Genomic DNA, 20976 nt, shown 5'->3' on the forward strand with positions numbered 1-20976 from the left:
TTTTGTATGAAAATAACAAATTATCAAAAGTCGTAGAACAAATGTTGTTACATAATGTTGTTAGCTATCTTGTCCTGCGAGGTTCCTGGTGTTTTACAAGTAACCCTGTATAATTTGATAAATCTAGTTCAATTTTGACTTCCATCTAAGGATTACGGTAGACTTACGATTTGGCATTTAAGTTATCTGCTAAATTTATCAACTGGTTTATTGGATATTTTGTTTTGTTTGACCGGTGTTTTCGATATCAGATATTATTTGAATGTAGTATTTAACGGAACTAACAGAAGCATACCAGTAAAGAGCAAATGTGGTATTACGGGAATGCGGTATAAAATCTGTTGTATGCATTTTGCTACTATGGTACAGCCACGAGGGATGGCGCATGCTCCGGAAAAACAGAATAATTTAGTATTCGATTTGTTTTATTACATTACTAGCTGTCCCGGCGAACTTTGTACAGTTTTTGTTACCGTGTTTGTTACCTTTTAGCTGAACTAATTTCGGTTTTGAGGAATGTAATACAATGATACAAAATAAATATTAATATAGGTATATAATAGTATTTTATTACGATGAACAACACAATATACAGTAATAGAAAGAAAAAACAATAATTACTTAGTAACAGAGAAAATTAAAGAACTAAACTATTTTGTGCAGCCTGATTGCACTCGGATTCACTCTTTTCATTCTTTAACTGTTGTCTCCCTCGAAATCGTTTCCTTTTACTATAGTTGTGATAGTTCTACCACTATTATCGAACGATCGACGCTCATACTGTGGGTATCTTTGCCGTCAATTTATGTGGATACCTTTTGGAACACGTCTTGCTGTCGACCATAATAGGGATTAGAGGCTCAACTGGTACCTGGAAATGAAATGTCACAATTTACATTAACTAGCATTGTTCACTTTACATTTTAGTTATATTACATTTATTATTCATAATTTGCATGTACATAAAGCAAAATCATTAAAATGGTATTAGCCATGCAAATAATAATTGAAGACCTAGTGAATATCATTAAAAGACAACTTCATGTCACTAAAACACAAATGTCATCAAAACTTAACTTGTAAAAAAACAACTTTCAAAATTGAGTTCTACTGTATTTAACAGGTTGGTACTTGTTTTGTTTTTGTACAAGCTACATAATATGTCATTGATGGCATCTCACTTCTTTTCGTAGATAGTCTTATTTTTTCTGTTAAAAATTACATTTTCACTAAGTGATATTACAAATTCCCTTATTTTATTTTACAAAGGGTTGGCTTATAAAGCAATACTTAAAATAATTACCATATTTGAAACATTCTGTATGTCTGCCGGAGTTGGATCCAATTTATTCGCCGTTGATGAAGCAGGTTCACCTTGACTGACACAAGGCTGAAATTTATTTTTAGATTAAAAAAACAGTACTTTGAACCAGGCATGATGAATGTTACATTAGGAATGGAAAAAGGAATGTTACATAGGTATTTGCTAGAAGTAGGGATGCCATATTGATTATTTTTGGACCCGTATAATAACTTAAAACACCCCATGTATTTAAAGTAAAATGCACTTTCCCTCAGTCAATAATATTTCAACAACCAAATATCACCCAAGTTTGTACTAAAAAAAAATATAAAACCATCTCAGTTTGTTCACAGGCCCCCTTCAAAATAGGAGAAACGTTAGATTATAAATGACAGACCTAAATCTAAATAAAATGATCAAAAGTAAATTGGAAGACATCACAATATGTCGACAGATAAAAACCTCACCCTGTGTGAATGCAGCGGCAGACATACTGGTATAGCATCATCGTGCAGACGAATCACATGCATTGTTCTATTGAAAGCACTTTCGGGGAAATGTAGGGAACATAATATGATATATCCTTTACATTTGGCTTGATATTTTCAGTTCCAATTGCTTCTAACCATTTTCTTTTTCTATATTCACTTCTTGGTAACCTTAAAAAAATGAATATTTAGGTTATTACCTATAATTTTAGTCCTAACCTGACTTATTTACAAATACATTTTTAAAGTACTGTAAAAGCGACCAATCTTACTTAAGTTAAAATTCATATTAGGTAAATTTAAGGAATTAAGTGTTTTATTTTTTCTTCCGCCTTCCTTCTGATGCTCTTGGCAAAATTTATTTGTTAATTTGGAAGTGTATTCACCAAAGCAACTATTCTTGAGATTAATCATTAATGCCACAGCCTTGGGAGACGCACGTCTTCATCCAAGATAATGCTGATGTCGATATTATAAGCCATCACTAGCACCCAAATTCATTATTTTACTTGTACGAAAATATACAAAATAAAGCTATATTTGGTAACAATTTTGCACTAAACACAGTCTGTGACTACTCCTCAATTCAATATACATGAAAATAACTAAATCAGCAAAGTAATAACTAATATTTCAGTCAAAACAAATACATACCGGTGCAATGACAAACTTTTCTGGTTTTCATTCTTTCTGGAGCCACATCCCACAATACTACGCTTTGGAATTATGCCACTGTTTGTCCTCGACCACTCTATATGTTTAAGACACAAATGTTTGTCACAATCACAAAAATATTCAATATTTTTCAATATTTACTACGGAGCAATGACAGCGCATGTACATCATAATAACGAGAACATAAAATGGCGACCGGCCACAGTAGGTATTTGAGCAAACTACAAATATCAAACGGTATAGAATTAGCACTGACTGACGTATAGTCATATTTTTTCACTTATCAGAATATTCATTGGTTAGAAAGAGACAGTATTAGTTTTATTATTTCGGTATCGAAATGCATGATATTTGTATAATCAGTTGTTTGTATAGAACAATATGCCCTGTCCATAGGATTCCTTAGTCATTGGTATATAAGATTCGCCCTTAGCCAATACATGCATATGTGTGCGTGAGCTCGAAATCAAAGTACTGAGTGCCGTCTCTTACTATATTACTTGCTCTGTGACATGAACACAGTCGGCTGTCACAAAGACCTTTGACAAAGACAGTCCGTTTTACGCTAGCACAATAAACATTTTTTAGTAGGTATCAAACTGATTGTAATAATTTGGTATGATATTGACTATTAAATAGGTATATTTTATTATAATATTGTACATAAAATGTTTTATAATATATGGCATCATAAAATAATGGCAAATGCTCTATGAATCCACTAGTATACGTTATTGGTGTCAGCTACTAAATAGTAAATACAAAGCCAGTAGTTTAAATCTAAACAGCCGTATTTAAATTGATTAAATTAGTTGAACTGGTTAATTTCTACCTATTTAACCGACAAATTACGTGTTGGGTACTTTGTACAGTTTTATAAAATGAGATACGAACAACTAAAAAGTTAAAAGACGTATATACTTACATATACAGGGTGGATGGTTAAGATGGGGCATGAAGGGCAGGTACCTTAACCGTTGTAGCTACATGAAAACGTTCTTAGGAGACTATCCTCAAATTCTTGAGAAATTTTAATCTGCATTCACAGATTTTTGAAAAAATGTACGGTCAGCAAGGAAATCGGCAGTTTTAAAAAAAAAATTTTTTGATGCCAATCGATCCAGTTTCTCATGGGGATCAAAACACTCTAAAAGACCAACTGAGGTATGAGTACTGGAAAAGTCAGAAATCGCGAAAAACTATTTCCACACATTAACTAAGAAAATAAGTGATTCAACAAAAAATGCGCTAATAGAAAACTCATAAAATCATTATCTCTACTAAATTTGCCCCGTAACCATCTGCAAAATGCAACTCTGCGTGCATAGTCCCCAGATTGCAATGCTTGGACTAATCGCCCCTGGCGGTAGCATTTGTAGCCGTATTTCTTCCATGTTTTTAAAACTATCCAGTGCGAACAACCAACTTCGACGGCAACTTGTTTTGAAGAAATTTCGGGATATGCTTCCACAATTAGTGCTAAAATTGCTATCACCGTATTCTCATTCAATACGCGTGAACGACGCGGACGTGTCAAGCTTTTCTTAAATGAGCCACTTTCTGCTAGATTTTTTACAAGATTCGCAATTACCTTTCGCGTCGGTACATATCGCATTGGGTATTTATTCCTGTACCATTCCAATGCAACTGTTGGGTTTTTATTATTTAAAAAGTAAGCCTCTAACAGATCTAAACGTTCTAAATTATTTAAGGACATTTTTAGTGAAGACAGAGTGACTTCTGGTAACTTTTGTTTTCTATGTGTTATTGTTTACATAAGCCATAAAAATGTGACGTGTTCGTTCGATATTCAAATTTACATAATTTTTCATCTCGTGCACGAGCTACCAGCCACCGCCCGCTCACGCCCCGCGTCGCTGGCATGTTAAGTTGCTGTGCCTTTGTCTTTTTACTTGTTCATGAATGAAAATAGTTTTTCGCGATTTCTGACTTTTCTAGTACTCATACCTCAGTTGGTCTTTTAGAGTGTTTTGATTCCCATGAGAAACTGGATCGATTGGCATCAAAAAAAATTTTTTTGAAAACTGCCGATTTCCTTGCTGACCGTACATTTTTTCATAAATCTGTGAATGTAGATTAAAATTTCTCAAGAATTTAAGGATAGTCTCCTAAGAACGTTTTCATGTAACTACAACGGTTAAGGTACCTGCCCTTCATGCCCCATCTTAACCTTCCACCCTGTATAATAATTATAACCTGACTTATTTTAAAATTGCAATAATCTTAGGGTTCAAATCTGTGGTTCAAATAATTCTTTCTTAGGGTTCCCCACCATTGTTATTGGAACTTTGTTGACTGTTTGACTGTTCGGCTGTCCGCCCGTCTATCGCGGCTGTATCTCATGACCGTATACGTAAGTACCTTAGCCGTATACCTAACGGTTAAATGTTTTTTAATATAAAATTACTTACTTACCAGCTTTTATTATAAAATATATTAGTTAGCAATGATCTCTTAAATGGCTATATACCTAGTTTTGGTAGTTTGGACACAATAACAATCACATAGTTATAGGCAAAGATAAAACTATTCTTGGGCCAAGGACGTAAATATTATTTGCGTAATTTAACTGAATCATCTAAAGGTTATCAAATGTTCATACGATACTTTACATATCGTCGACTAAATAATTATAGTTATCGTTGAATCTTAAAGCGGAACTAGTGTTATACTTAAACCTCTGAAAATAAATCAAAATGCATAATAATAACACAAGCTTTACGCTTATTATATTTTCCATTATAATAAGTAGCGCTTATTTTAAAATTGTTACTTTGGATAAAAACTGGATTTGTGGCATCAAGAAATCTTGTGTTGATTGTCTTCAACTAGACCATTGTTCTTGGTGTCCTTCTCAAAATAAATGCTTTCCGGAGTTTTCCACTGTTGAACATTCTTGCAATGATTCTTTACGATCGGCAAATCATGAAAGTAAGTTAAAAATACTTTAGAGTGATAAGTAGTAAAATATTATATTGTTCAATTTGTTTTGGAGCAGATGATTTTAAATATGTACATAAACTTGTTTACAAATTCGGATTTTAAGGTTAGAGATTTTAAGCGGGAAATAATTTTACATAACATTCGCTGTGTATACGTTTAGCTAGTATTTATAATCCTTAAACACAAACAAATAAAGGAAATTATACGATTTATTGTTTTGCAATAATTTTTAGTGAGTTTACTGGAAAACGCAGAATGTGCGTGTGGTATACTTGAAACGAGGGATAATAACTGCCGTCCACCGGGCGTCACGGACGGACCCGAGTGTTACGGTAGAGGGAGCTGTGTCTGCGGGAGATGTTTTTGCGATCCCAACCCGGACCCTGAAAACCCCAGCAAGGTATGAATATTAAATACATACTTACTAATAACAACAAAAAGACATTCAAGAATCAAGATTGTTCTTCGCTCCCAATGATAATATATCATTAGTTATACATATATAATATATTATTTTGTATATAAGTAATTTCGAATTCTTCTTTTTAATCTACATTAGAAAAGAAGATTGTTCAAGTAGTAAATTATTATTTCTTCTCGAACGTTGAATCTATACTAATAGTATAAAGCTAAAGAGTTTGTTTGTTTGAACGCGCTACTCTCAGAAACTAGTCTACGTACTGGTCTGATTTGAAAAATTCTTTCAGTGTTAGATAGCCCATGTATCGAGGAAGGCTATAAATAGGCTATACCTATATCATAACGCTAAGACCAACAGTAAAAAATAAAAATCCTTTGTAAGTATTCGATTTTATCTTTATTTTATTATCAGATACTTTTTTTCAGGTTATAATCGGGGAACATTGTGAATTTGATAATTTTTCTTGTGATGGTGCAAAATGTAACGAAGGGCCATATTCTATTGACGATTTACATTTATATGAAGAAGATAACGCTGATGATGTCCCAGAAATAGATGTACCAGCCGAAAAATAATATGTAATGTATAGATATAGGTTTTAGCACAGACTAATAATAATATACTACGTATGTTTTAGTATTTGTATATGCATAATATTATAGAAAATAATTAGTAAGTATACGTAAGTTAAGTAGTTTGTGTTTTTTTTATTATTCATCCTTTATCTAGCTTTATCTAGTTGATTCATATTTTTATAGTTGGAGCTTTTAATTTTATTAGGTACTCACATTAGCCTTCAGTTGCCTTTGAATGATGGCACTTGAAAACTAATGTAAAGCAAGGCAAATGGGGCGAATGCATTATAATCTATAATAATCTGTTTAACTGACCCGTTGAACCACGACCACGGCTACGCTATTAGGAGCCATTTAGGAGGTGCTCTGGAGCTAAACTGTAAAATATCCTTACGCTTTTTTATGCGGGGAAATTTTGCATAGATACCCACGGCCTTCTTGTCAGAATAATATTATATACTTAGTACTGTAGGTACCTCATATTTACAAAAGTTTCTGCTTAATTAACCCTCATGACATTTAACTAACAAAGGGTGAGGCGGCGAGCTATCGGTGTGCGTTTAACCGAAGAAGCCGCATCTCAATTATGGAATTGATATGAGTCGAGCGTCTGTCGCGGATGGCTCATCGCTCTCGAGTGGTGCCCGTTATGGTTACGCGAAATTAGATTTCAACAAGCCTATTTTCTTTTCCAGTAATAAACATCGTTTTATTATACTGTCAGAGACGGTCGCGTTTTTCAATTTTTCATCGATTCTGAACATCGAACATCTTCGAATCCTTTGAAGTTTCAAAATTTTCAATCCGAAAAGTTTAATTGCATTTTGGGATATTTCATCTTAAATGAATAAAAATACGGATGGTCGCCTATGCTTATACTTTACTGCTGAAGCTGAAGCTAGATCATATACCTATCGAGAGAATATAAAGAATTTATATGAATTTACCTCTAAATAGAAATTCAATGTAATGCGTACCTATAGTTACTAACTTGAATCGTTGTTCATTATTAACTTTCACCAAGTTATATTACCTATGTATTCTTTTCTATTCTCGAATCTCGATCAAAGTTTCTGAAGTATATTTATTGCATAATAATTATTTTTGTTACCGAACTACCTACAATAAGGTCCCTTGTGCGACTTTTCTGTTCCTAAGAAAGTCGAACGTAAACGCAATTTGATTACGAGCAAATTGCTTTATACCGCGCAATCGTGTGTTTAGTTGCAGAAAATTTTCATTATTTGAGTCTAGTCTTTGCCATTGAGTATAATTTTGAATTTCCAAGCGATTCTTATTTTCCTATACAAATTATTTTTTGATATCATATTTTCATCATTAATCATCTTACAGCATCAATTCACATCATCACATTATGCATAGGTATTATTAGCCTTTTAAACATGTACCACGGGCGAAGCCAGGGCGGATCGCTAGTTTGATATATTATTCTACTTCAATGTGATTTTATTTGTGTCAACGTAGAAAGTGGAATATTGTGAATTAGTATAGTTGCACAAGAAATTTGCCTTTATAATCCTACTAAAGGTGTGCTAAAGGGTAAAACGTCCTTTGACCTGCACTCTCTAGGGTAGGTAGGATTTTAGTCATGAACTCATTAGTTTCTTATCATAAATAATATTATAATGAATAAATTATTTAAAGGTGTCTTAATTAGAATCTTTTCAATATCCAGTAGTAATTCAAAACTTAGTAGGTAGGTAATTTTTTACGTTTATCGTAGAGACCAAGTTTTATCAATCCGTATTTATAGCGTAATTGAGAAACTGTTCAATCGAAAATTTTCGCAGGTTATTAAATATCTAACTACCTACCTAAATATAATTTGGTTGTATTTCTAGCTACAATCTCTTATAGTTGAAGGGTACAATCGACATTCTTGTTTTATGATAATAATATCTACTGTGACGCAGGCAGTACTTTCTATAAGAATTAATCCAATCTTGTTTTCCTATTATTTTCCTCTGTGACCCAAATAACATTTCCCTTTTAAATATATCATTGAGCATCTTACGCGTCGTAATATAATCATGTGTTTGAAACGAATTATCGAATAATTCGTCTGGAAACGTGACTCGACTTTCAAGCAAATAAGATGTCAATGAAGTCGGTCGGTAGATGTATATTGCACAATAGAAGTGGAGATCTCACATAATAATATGCCATTGGTATTCAGAGGCAGGGAAGAATGCGCGTTCCAGAGAGGCGACTACCCGGCGTTCAGATGACACCCGCGCCTCCCTTCGGCATTCGAAGATTTAATCTATATATAAATTCTGCCATTGACTTTTAAAATATGTATGGCTGTTTGATAGATAAACTTTCATAAAATAACTCCTTAAATAGACTAGAGTAGATAATTTTTGAAACAAAAAAAAATCGCAGTCGGATGAAACCCATTAGAAAAGGAGGAGAATATGATGAAAATAAAAGGAAAAATAAATTACGGTCAATCCGAGTTCGGGAAGTGAGAGGGGGGAGCTTTTAAGAGAAAAAAATGGTTTCTCTCGATTTCCGACAAAACTACAACTACAAGTTCTACGGAAAAAAGTTCAATGGCAAAGTTGTAGGTAATAAAAAGATCTACAACTGTTGTATTTACAATTTTTTTACATAACCTTAAAATTTAGGTGAAAAATTCAAAAAATCAAGTTTTTGGTTTTTTATTTTTATCTAATTCAAAATTAATTTTTTTTCTACGAAATTTGGTGGAAACTTACTTTATTATGTCCCAAATACACTGTAATTTATTTGATTGAAAATATTTATTTTTTCGCCTTATTTTGAATTAATACCAAAAAAACAACCTAATTTTCAATCGAAAAGTCACCCGTCAAAATATCAGCTTTTTTCAAAAACTTGGGGAGCCTTTTATTCATTGAAATCTCTACTTTCATATGGTGTAAAAAAAATAAACATTACCATAGTAAATGTTCTCAGGAAATGCATACAAACAGTGTGAAATTGAGCTTTTACTAAATCAGGCACACTTCTCAGGCAGGTTAATAGGTAACTTGGGTACCTACATAATATGTTTGGTAAATAAATATACAGTACAACACATTTTGGACAATTTCGCAATTTCTCTATGAATTTTTTTAAGAATTTGGAAATTATAAAACCAAAATAAACCGGCCAAGTGCGAGTCGGACTCGCGTACTGAGGTAACTATTATGATAACCTAATTTGATATATTTTCTCGTAAAGTACCTATTTATATACTTAATTAGGATTTAGGAATTAATATACTTAACTATCCTGAAATCTGAGGTAAGTAGGTATAATTTTTCGAAAAACATATTCCATTGGTCATTAGAGTAAGAACCAGTCTTTAGCAATTTAAATAATGTATTTTATTTTTTAATTATTTTCATTATTTTCTATCTGTTGGTAAACTGTTTCATTATTTTCTTTATAAAAGGTAAAATCATTACTTCCTGCAGGCTAAACCCTCTAAAATTCCTGTGTTTTCCTTGATGCAAATTATTTGAATTCCAGTGACACCCTACCTGCATAAGTCCCCAGCCCCCCTAGTCAAGTGGCTTTCTGTTAGCGTAGCGTTCAATAGAATAGACTACGAATGTATGAGATTGACGTAACCTGTAGCTACGTTTATCTACAGCCTACGTCAATCTCATACATTCGTAGTCTATTCTATTGAACGCTACGCTAACAGAAAGCCACTTGACTAGAGCTGCAGGGTGTCTCTTTATTTGATACCTATAGTTGAACCCGGCAATTTCGCGCCCTCTACAGTCTCGAGCAACAAACACTTCTTTCATAATATAGTAAATGTCACATGATTAAAATCACATAAGCAATGATTGAGTAGTCATGAAAAAAATAGATATAAATTATTAAGTACCTAATAATATTCAAAATTATAGAGACCACTTCCTAAAAACAAACACATAAACTTACTAACTTTAGGTACCTTCCACTAAATAATATTAGTGTAGATTGAAACTGGCCTTTCTGGAGCGGTAGGTCTTATTGTGGTGATAGAATAGGTACATAATTGATAATTATAATGTACGTTTAATATAATTGGCTTTGAAATGTAATTTTAGCACTATTTCGATCATTGTCCATATCAGAGAAAAGTTAAAATAAATATACCTACATAATATAACATCATTGCTCCGAACAAGAAACAGCAAGAACATGCAACGATGCCAAAATAGTCCCCACATCAGCATTTGTTACAGAGGAAGTTTCTGCAACACTGGTTTTCAGTAACGACCGATAAACGACCGATATACGATGAATATCATATTGATATTTAGAAACTTTCTTTTCTCTCAAGGTGGAAGTTTAAAAAATCGAGGTCTTTACTGTTAGTTTTTATTAGAAGACAGCAGCTGTTATAAAAGCTCTGCAATAAATTCAGTTTATAAATAACACATAAATATTTGAAAATTTTAAAAAATATAGTTGTTGAGGTAGTGTCAGTGGTATATAAGCTTTCTACGGCAAGGCGATGGACACGGGTTCGAATCCTACCGTTTTTAAATCCTTAAAAAATTGCAGACTTTATTAATTTATTCTCTCAAATAAAATTCTCAGATAAAATGAAACAAAAGAAAATATTAAAGACACACACGAATTGGGTCCATTGTTATTTGTAGAGTAAAAAGAAAACTAATATAAATATTTTTTTCAATGTAGCGATAAACTAGGTACCAACTGCACCTACTTCTACCACTTCTACCACTTCCACCTACTTCTAAATTATAACTTTTTTTGTATAGAATCAGAAAGCAAAATAATTACCTATATAGTAATTGTTTAAATAAGGAGAGGGAGAACTTTACTTCATGATCGCTCTCACAGACTTAACAAACCTTTAAAATAACTTCACTAGACACTACCTCATTTCTTGAAAATTTTATTAGGTTATACTTGTACATATTCAAATACGAAACCTCAAAAACGAAGTCATTAAATGAGCAATAAAGGATACCCAGACCCTTTATAGTCATAAGTACTATTCTGAATATTCATTATATACTTCAGTCTTTGAATTTTAATATATTTATTATTAATTGAAAAAGTTAATTCTATTGTTTTATGACTTTATAGTTTATACTTCGCTGTCAACGATGGAACCGAATAAATCTTAAACTATGTAGGTATAATAAAGCTGTAGAAGAGTTCAATTCAGTATATTGAAATAAAACTTTCATTAACTTGCAAGACTCTCCATCGTCAATGAATATTTTGCTCGTGTGAAAAGTAACAGATTGCAAAAATATTATGTTCATAGTTCATACTGAAACTGCTTTACCTTTACTTACTTACCTATAAAGTAAAATTTAAAAACAATTTTAGTTTAAAATTAAGTTCGTAACTCGTAAGAATATTTCGATTTGATTACCCATTCTGTACCTATAAAATCAAAATCATTACCGACATTATTTGCAGAACATAGCCAAATAACTGTGAATACAAATAATCGCTAATCGCTTCTACTCAGTACATGTGCGCAGTTTAACTCGACTCCCCCGCGTATTATACCCCGCTCTATCGCACTGCTTCAGACCACCCTTAGTTCTGCCGCTGGTCCTCAAGTCAGTCGGTGGACGTCGCGCCGGTAACACCATCACTTTGTTTCATGAAGACCACCTTATATAGCGGTCTGTTTTAAAGTAACCGTTAAAGCGAGTAGTGAAAACAATCATGGATACTGAGGAGTTTCGTGTTAGGGGAAAAGAGATGGTGGATTACATCTGCACGTATATGAATACGTTGCGAACACGACGAGTTACCCCTTCAGTGGAACCTGGATACCTTCGAGATGCTTTGCCCGCCGAAGCGCCCTACCACCCCGAGTCGTGGGACGACGTTATGAATGATGTAGAGAACAAGATCATGCCCGGTGTTACCCATTGGCAACATCCCCGATTTCATGCATATTTCCCATCAGGGAATGCATATCCTTCAATTCTCGGAGACATGCTTTCAGCCGGTATTGGATGCATTGGATTTTCGTGGGTAGGTAGTGCTTTAAATTAATTCATAGATGTAATTTTCGATTATGATGAAATTGACGCTCTACAATTTGTTAATTTTTTACAAGCATAACTTAGCACACATCGTTTAGGTAAAAGTAAATTATATAAATAAACGATTCGAGTAAATTTAAAATCGAGACGCATTTGTTTTTGTGAATTAACGACACTCGACAATTGAAACATCAAACTATTGTAGTCGTTAGTATAAAATAAATAGTTTAATATAATACGTGAGAATAATAACAGTTGGAATTGGAATTGCAGAATTTAAATGTTTCCTATTTAAAGAAATAGCTTGTTCTGTATGGACTATGGATTTATTATAGTTTGCATAAAAACGTATGCTTCAAACTTACTTATTGTAGTTAACTACAATAAAATAAATCTTAATTATGTTCTGAAAATTTTTTTAGTATTTTTATAAAAAAACGCTAAAGATCTTTTTATTTTCAAGATATAACATTAATTAAATTTTACTAACACATTTTTTGATTAGATTAAAAACAAAAAATTTCGTGTTAAACAAACATCGATTTATTTTTACATAGCTCTAGCTCTCATAATGTTCATGTATCTTTTATTTATTCCTCCATAAGATGTTTAAACACACCGATGATTATGAAATAATTACCTACTTTTACAATTTTCACAACAAAATATAAGAAATACTTACATTTTGAATAAGTATTAAATTTTAAATTCGTAAGCCATGTAAGCTACACAAAGCTTACGAATTTAAAAGTTAATACTAATTTAATTCTAATTTGTGTGAATAGAAAACCAGAAAAGGCATATCGGTGCAACGTTATTGAGTATTGATTGCAAAGTGATTAACTACTAACGTAAATTATTTACATGCACTATTTCTGTTGCTGACGGTGGTATATTTAGGTCAAACAATACGTTTCATTCCTTTTTTTTCTCTATTTTAAAACATCATCGAATTAATGAAGGATAAAGATTAAAGATACTGTATATAGGTACTTAGTTGGAATGTTTTTTATTGTACTTATATTTCCTATAATTATATTATCTCCCGCATTTCTTGTGATTATAATATACATATAGGTAACATATAGACTACAAGCCCGCATAGGACAAAAATATGGGTCAAATGAACCACCAGGGGACATATCTAGAACAATAGCAGAGCAAAAAATAATAAGATTCATCACTATGCCGTCACTTGTAAGCTGTCCAACTGAGTGCAGATGAGAATTGAAAAGTACAGGTAGACTCGGTAAATTTTGGTCATATATTTTTGTACGGCATTCTTAACCATCGATAGATCTATTAAAAATAATAAGAAACCGCTCAGTGCCGTACAAAAATGGTGGTCCACCAAGTCGGAATTTTTATTTAATTTCCGAGAGTTACCGGGGGTAAATTTGGTCATTTGACCATGTACGGCATCTGTGTCATACTATTGCTATACTGCTTTTAATCCATTATTCCGCAACGCCGTACAAAAATCATGGGGACAAGGGGAAAAAATCGAGAGATGCAATCCCCTCTCTTTCCCCACTCCAGGGGGTCATTTGACTAAGTACGGCTTCGGTTCCAAAACATTATCTAGCACTCAAAAGTACTATTAAAAGCAATGCCGTCAAAAAATAATTGTTCTTTTAAATGTATAACCAATAATCATCTTAATTTCATCGAATTCTTGATATAAAGAGCTGTAAGGTCATTTGACCCTGTACGGGAACTTTTTTTTTAACATGATATTGTAAAATTCAATTGTTGTATAGTATTGCCGTTCAAAAGAAACCGTTCTAAAAAAAGTTATAGAGAAATGCAAAACCAGAAATTTTGTTAAAGTTTAAACATCGTAGATTAATGAAATATAATAGTTTTCTACACTTTATCCGTTGTTTTAAATAGTATTAACATAGATAAATTAGGAAAAAACGATGCCGTACATTTTTGTGCAGACCACATCTTTTAGGCTGATGAAAGCGACGAAAGCTACAATTTTAAGAGTGCTTTATGGCCATTTGATACAGTACGGCATTAACATATTTTTACCCAACTACGGCAAAGCAAAAGGAGGGTTATGGTTGTTTACAGGTCATGTATGTATGTTCATCTATTCCCTCGTAACTTCTAAACTACTTATCAGAATTCGACAAATGACATATCATTAGAGGCGTCTGAATTGTTCACTGGATAACCAACGACCAGCTAGCTAAAAGCTATATGGGGTTTCACAAAATCTAATGTGGCGCCCTCTAGCGGACAAAACATACAGAGTAAAAAAATAAAGTTAAGATAAATATGCAGTGTTTGGTATCATTTGAAAGCGCTTTACTTGTACATTTTGAATATGTATATATTACTAGCATTTGCTTGTGACTTTACCTGTATTCATGGACTGATTGCATATAATTCACATCTTTTCGTTCATAGCTTTTTTATTAGTTCATCAATTTAACGGAGTCCATTCCACCTGACTCCGACTTTCCAAGGTGATAATTAACCACCTCGAGCTTCTTAATATTAATGTATATTTATATTTTATTATAAAAATATAAAGCAAACATTTCGTTATATGGATTTTTTTCTTTTTCAGATTTTTCCCCTTTGAACCAACGAAAATGTACGGTACATGAAAAAATATTATCTATGCATAAAATACTTTAAAAATAAATTTATTTCGTGTTGTGTCAAATGACCCCCTGGAGTGGGGAAAGAGAGGGGATTACAACTCTCGATTTTTTCCCCTTTTCCCCATGATTTTTGTACGGCGTTGCGGAATAATGGATTAAAAGCAGTATAGCAATAGTATGACACAGATGCCGTACATGGTCAAATGACCAAATTTACCCCCGGTAACTCTCGGAAATTAAATAAAAATTCCGACTTGGTGGACCACCATTTTTGTACGGCACTGAGCGGTTTCTTATTATTTTTAATGGATCTATCGATGGTTAAGAATGCCGTACAAAAATATATGACCAAAATTTACCGAGTCTACCTGTACTTTTCAATTCTCATCTGCACTCAGTTGGACAGCTTACAAGTGACGGCATAGTGATGAATCTTATTATTTTTTGCTCTGCTATCGTTCTAGATATGTTCCCTGGTGGTTCATTTGACCCATATTTTTGTCCTATGCGGGCTTGTAGTCTAATAGTTATACAGGCAACAGGATAAAATTACGAAATTTGAAATGTATAATAATTTTCGCGTGATTGCTCTAGAAATCGTTATAAGTAGCTCGCAAGCCAGACGCAAATTTCGTCAATCATTTCTTCCCGGCTGTAAACTTGTGTAATTATTGTTCACTTCACAGAGGTGTATCCAGGTGTATCATAAGCCTTGTGAGCGTCAGCTGCAGATCCGTTGATGGGTTGAGAAGTATCAAAAATTTAATAAAAACTAATAACCAGCTCTTCCAGGGTTCTTTAAACTTCAAATTGGTCATATGACATTGTTTAAATTAATGATATCTTAGATATCATATCTACTGTGAATATAAGTAGGTACATAATATATCTAAACGCCAGTAAACTGTAGGTACTATAAACTTAGAGCATTATTAAGATTATGAAGATGTATGGTAAGATATATAACTGCTCTATATAGGATAAAGTAGGTAATCGGGACGTCTATTGACTATTTTAAAGTCAAACTAAAAAGTTATTTACATCTATGCGGTAAATAAATAAATAAAATGAAATATTATAAGTCCGTTGATTATTTTATAAAAACTACCTTTACACTAAGTATATTTTTGTTAGTGTCCGACCGAAGGTTCGGTTTCGGTTTCGGTTTCGGCTGAGTTTCGGCCAAAAATTAAGTTTCGGCCGCAGTTTCGGTTTCGGCCAGAATCGGCCGAAACTTTTGCCGAAACCGAAACTTATTTCGCAAGTTCAGTGAACTTAGTTCACACACGTTCACGCCTTCGCTTTCCTCGGCAACGCTTTGACGGACGCTGTCAAAGCGTTGGTTGACCCACGCTGGTGGAAACAATTTTTGATTATCTATGTTGAGACTTGAGATTGGAACTGGGTGTAATAGTAATTATAATTTTTATATATGAGGTGATTATTATAGTATATAATATTATATAATAGAGACTGATTATTATTCCAAGTACAAATACCAATCCAAAGTATTAAAGACTCTTTAATAAAGAGAAAGATCTCAAAATACCAAAACTTAGTATTTAAAGTAACAGTAACAATGACCTACTGATTTGATTTAGATGACTGATTTTACTGAGAACTTAATTTGAAAAAATAATAAAAATAAAAATTGTTATTAACTATTAATATTTTAAAAATATTATTTTTTTATTTTATATTAAAGAAATGATTACAACAAATTTAATATACTTTGTTTTCATTTTATGCCCTAATTAAGGCAAAATAATAGGTAAAATGCACCAAAGTTCAGTATTTTTAGAAATTTCATACTTGACCACGTGAGTTTCGGTTTCGGTTTCGGTTTCGGCCGAAACTGAATCCACGGCCGAACATTCGGTTTCGGTTTCGGTTTCGGCCTGGAAACCAGTTTCGGTCGGACACTAATTTTTGTTGATCCCACTGGCCATTGCTCATCCCACCAACGGAACTGGCGTTCATAATTATTAATTTTTGAATACATCTTAAACCTCCTTTTCAACCTCTAAAATTATAATATATTTTTAGGCTGCGAGTCCTGCATGCACGGAGTTGGAGATCATTATGTTAGATTGGATGGGTAGGTAAAATTCAGAAGACTTTATATTTTTGTTTTAAATTTTCAATTGACAGTAAACGCAAGCGAAAAATAACTCTATATCCCATAATTATGGGTCCTCGACCATTATTATTTATGATAATATCATTTAGTATATCAAAAAATGTGGCTTTAAATACGATATGAGTCGAAGGAAACTTGGCTCTTGAGATAAAAATAACTTGTTGATTTAAATAATTGCCTAAATGGAAGATTGTTAGACAAAGCTAATGTTACACGATAAAACAAAGGCAAGACCGACCTTTTAAGTGGGTAGATACAAGGTATACTTATTTATCAGGCGTTATTTTAATATAAGCAATATTAGCTCTACTAATAAGAAGTGATCACAGTTTCCCATATGACTGCATAATATATTAATCTTCGAAAAAAGTAGGTACCCTCATTTTACAGAGACTCCAACACAATTATTATAGTTGAACGTTTTAGTTATGAAAATATTTACATATTTATAGTTAGGTACATAATAGGTACATATTATAATATAAAATATTTTTAAAGGAAAGGCGATTGGATTACCTCCGGCATTTTTAGCATTAGAGGAAGGAAGTAACGGTGGTGGTGTGATCGAGGTAGGTTTACTACATTTTAATTCGTAAGTACAATTTAAGGCATTCCGCACAATTTGAATGGAGCTCATTTTACTCTAGTGTACTATAACTAATGCGTATATATATAAGATTTATGAAGAAACTGGAGAATTTTAATATGCTTATTGTATTTGCTATACCTGCTATAAGTTGGAGTTTTTTTTTTTTTTGGGAAAATGTAAATCTATGTTATTTACGTATCATTTTATTAAACATAATAATTGACTGACATGTACAAACTGTTTAAATAAAGCTATTTAAAGAGGAATTAAATACATAACGTTCTACTATTCACTTATAAATTAACCTTTATAGGGTTCAGCGAGCGAAAGTGTTCTTGTGTCAATGCTTGCCGCGCGAGCCGCGGCTATCAAACGCCTGAAGCACCAATTCCCTTCGGTCGACGAGGGGCTTTTGCTATCCAAGCTAATAGCGTATTGTTCTAAAGAGGCTCATTCATGTGTCGAAAAGGCAGCTATGATTTGCTTTGTAAAACTGCGAATTTTACAACCCGATGAACACGGATGCTTAAGGGGCGAAATTTTAAAAGAGGTATGTAATTTTATATTTCTCGGTACAGGAAAAATTGTCTCTTATTTTTGTAAACAATATCCACCTATAGCTTGTTTTTTTTTTGTTGTATGCCTATCTCCGTCTATTAATTTGATGGAAACGGTTTAATAGGTGGAGATGAGTTAATGAATTTCCGCAGTAGGTCATGGCATAGCGGGTCAAATAATCGAGCGGTAATTGAAAAGTGCCAAGCGTTGTACCGGCGCTAAGGCGTCTCTTCCCCGCCCCTAATGACTTTGTCTCAAATTCCTGAAATGTTCCACGGATAAAACCATTCCGTCAAAGTACTGAATTATATATTATTTTATTGGGGTATTTTAATATTTAAATCTATTTATATCAGTAATTATAATTCGAATGTGTAGCATGTAGGCTAGTAATCTAGTATTCGTCAATTTCAGGCTATGAATGAAGATGAGGAAGCTGGTTTAGTTCCGTTTTTCGTCAGCACTACATTAGGAACAACATCATGCTGTTCCTTTGATAATCTTCCGGAAATCGGACCCGTAGTACGAAAATTTCCTAGTGTCTGGCTACATATTGATGCTGCTTATGCTGGCAGTGCTTTTCTTTGCCCCGAGCACAAATATCACCTTGCTGGAGTAGAATACGCAGATTCATTTAATACAAACCCTAATAAATTCATGTTGACTAGTTTTGATTGTTCACTACTTTGGGTGACAAATCGTTACTTACTAACATCTGCCCTAGTTGTGGACCCTTTATACCTGCAACATTGCTACGACCATACTGCAATCGATTATCGGCATTGGGGAGTACCTCTGAGTCGGCGATTCAGATCTCTGAAGCTATGGTTCATGTTAAGGAGCTATGGTATTATAGGCCTCCAGAAATACGTGCGACGTCATTGTGAACTCGCTAAATATTTTGAAAAACTTGTTAAGAAAGATGAAAGATTTGAAGTCTGCAATCAAGTCAAGGTAACCTAAGTTAAAAAATTATCTGTACGACAACTAAAGTTCATCATTCAACTGTTTTCATTTCTATATAGTTAGTTAGGTATTTGATATTTTAAAATTTAATTATTAATAACTTTGCAGCTAGGATTAGTATGCTTCCGTCTAATAGGTGGTCCAGATGAAACTTCTGAACAAGTAGATGAGCTTAACAAGAAATTGTTAACCAACATTAATGCCTCCGGAAAAATCCACATGGTACCAGCATCTGTTCGAGATCATTTCGTCATACGTTTTTGCGTTGTGTACCAACATGCAACTCGGGAAGATATAGGTATTTCATGCTTGGATAAATATATTTTATTTTAAAAGAATCCATAATACTCGAAATCACTGAATCCTTATTCATTTCTTACAGAAATAGCTTGGGACATAATAAGCGACTTCGCTACTGAGTTATTGGAAGGCCCTGACAAAGAAAGGGTTAGTTTTTCATATAATCTTAAAGCATTATACTTTATTTTATACTTTCATTACATAATCTATGAATAATGTTTGCAGGATCTCAACGAGGAGCGCGCTCGTCGCAATCGCGCTGCGCTGGCCCACAAGCGCTCGTTCTTCGTCCGCATGGTCAGTGACCCGAAGATCTACAACCCGGCGATCAACAAGACGCCACCTCCGGTCCCCACCACCCCTTGTACTCCACCACCAATGGCCCCGACCACACCGGACACGCCATCAGATGCTGGCTCTGCCCAACTTGTGCCGTCTACTCCGTAATTATATTTTCATTACCTTCCACCGTTGTCTCATTAAATAAAATTTCAAAAATTAGAAACCTTACCTAATTAGTTAACTATGTAATAAAATAAGTTATAATTATGTCTAAACTTATTGTGAAGTGTTAATTGTTAGCTACTTCATGTGATATAAATAAATAATAAATATAAAGAAAATTTTAACGAAAATATGAAATAAACTAATATTTTTTTTTGCTTTTAGGAAGCAGTCATCTTGGATAAGTTGGCCTCTAGCATTCTTCTTCCAAAGCGTGGATCATGACGCTAACGACTTGCCGTTGAGGTGAGTAAACTTTTTTTTTATGTCCTTCGTTGTCCCGGTATGAATGAATAGAATATTGCTCTCCTATGTATAATGTGCAAAACCCGACCCCGTGGAACCCAAACCCGTTCCAGCCATTGTAACGTTAATAATTTTTTTCAGATTTCGTCATTTGGATACGATGGTGCGCTTGAAAAGTCCCAACCACGGCCGGCGCGGCTCCTCTCCGTGCGTGTCTCCTGAGAGGAGGGCTCCTTCCCCCTCAAACAATTAACTCGTCTATGCTTTACTCATATAATTAACAATTTATCTCAAATAAAATATCCTTTCCCAGCATAAAAATTGATTTTTATTTCTGTAATCCAGTTCGGAATAAAAAAAAATCTATCATTTGCTAATACCACAGACTAATAATATACTACGCTAATACGAAGCATTAAAAATGGAACTTAGTCCGTTTCGTAGGTCCATATCCGAACCAGATTAACAGTATAAAAAAAACGTATTCTTCACCAAAATAATCTTAAATCGTAAAAACATTTCTAGTAATTTAAAAATTATGAACATTAGAATAATCCAAAATCGTAAAATTCTACAAGTAAAAAAAAATAATTACAAAATAAC

At 33.3% G+C, this 20976-nt stretch overlaps 2 protein-coding genes across 2 annotated transcripts; both read left to right on the plus strand.

Annotated features, from left to right (window-relative positions):
- The first annotated feature begins 5127 nt into the window (after positions 1-5127).
- LOC149485833 (uncharacterized) lies at positions 5128-6529 on the plus strand. Its single transcript, XM_089699145.1, has 3 exons — positions 5128-5418; positions 5664-5830; positions 6277-6529. The coding sequence occupies exons 1-3, from the start codon at positions 5184-5186 to the stop codon at positions 6424-6426; spliced, it is 552 nt and encodes a 183-aa protein (XP_089555271.1). The 5' UTR covers positions 5128-5183; the 3' UTR covers positions 6427-6529.
- A 5356-nt stretch (positions 6530-11885) lies between these two features.
- Tdc2 (Tyrosine decarboxylase 2) lies at positions 11886-20680 on the plus strand. The gene is made up of 10 exons (XM_089699146.1): positions 11886-12441; positions 17117-17168; positions 17709-17779; positions 18113-18349; positions 18772-19311; positions 19432-19621; positions 19706-19770; positions 19849-20066; positions 20293-20373; positions 20515-20680. Exons 1-10 carry the CDS (start codon positions 12127-12129, stop codon positions 20624-20626), a joined length of 1881 nt encoding a protein of 626 aa, XP_089555272.1. The 5' UTR covers positions 11886-12126; the 3' UTR covers positions 20627-20680.
- The last annotated feature ends 296 nt before the right edge of the window (positions 20681-20976 follow it).

The sequence above is a fragment of the Colias philodice genome, chromosome 9 (genome assembly GCF_061535455.1).
Source record: "Colias philodice isolate Cphi_HAF_F1 chromosome 9, ilColPhil1 Martin Lab GWU primary, whole genome shotgun sequence".
NCBI classification, from domain to species: Eukaryota; Metazoa; Arthropoda; class Insecta; order Lepidoptera; family Pieridae; genus Colias; species Colias philodice.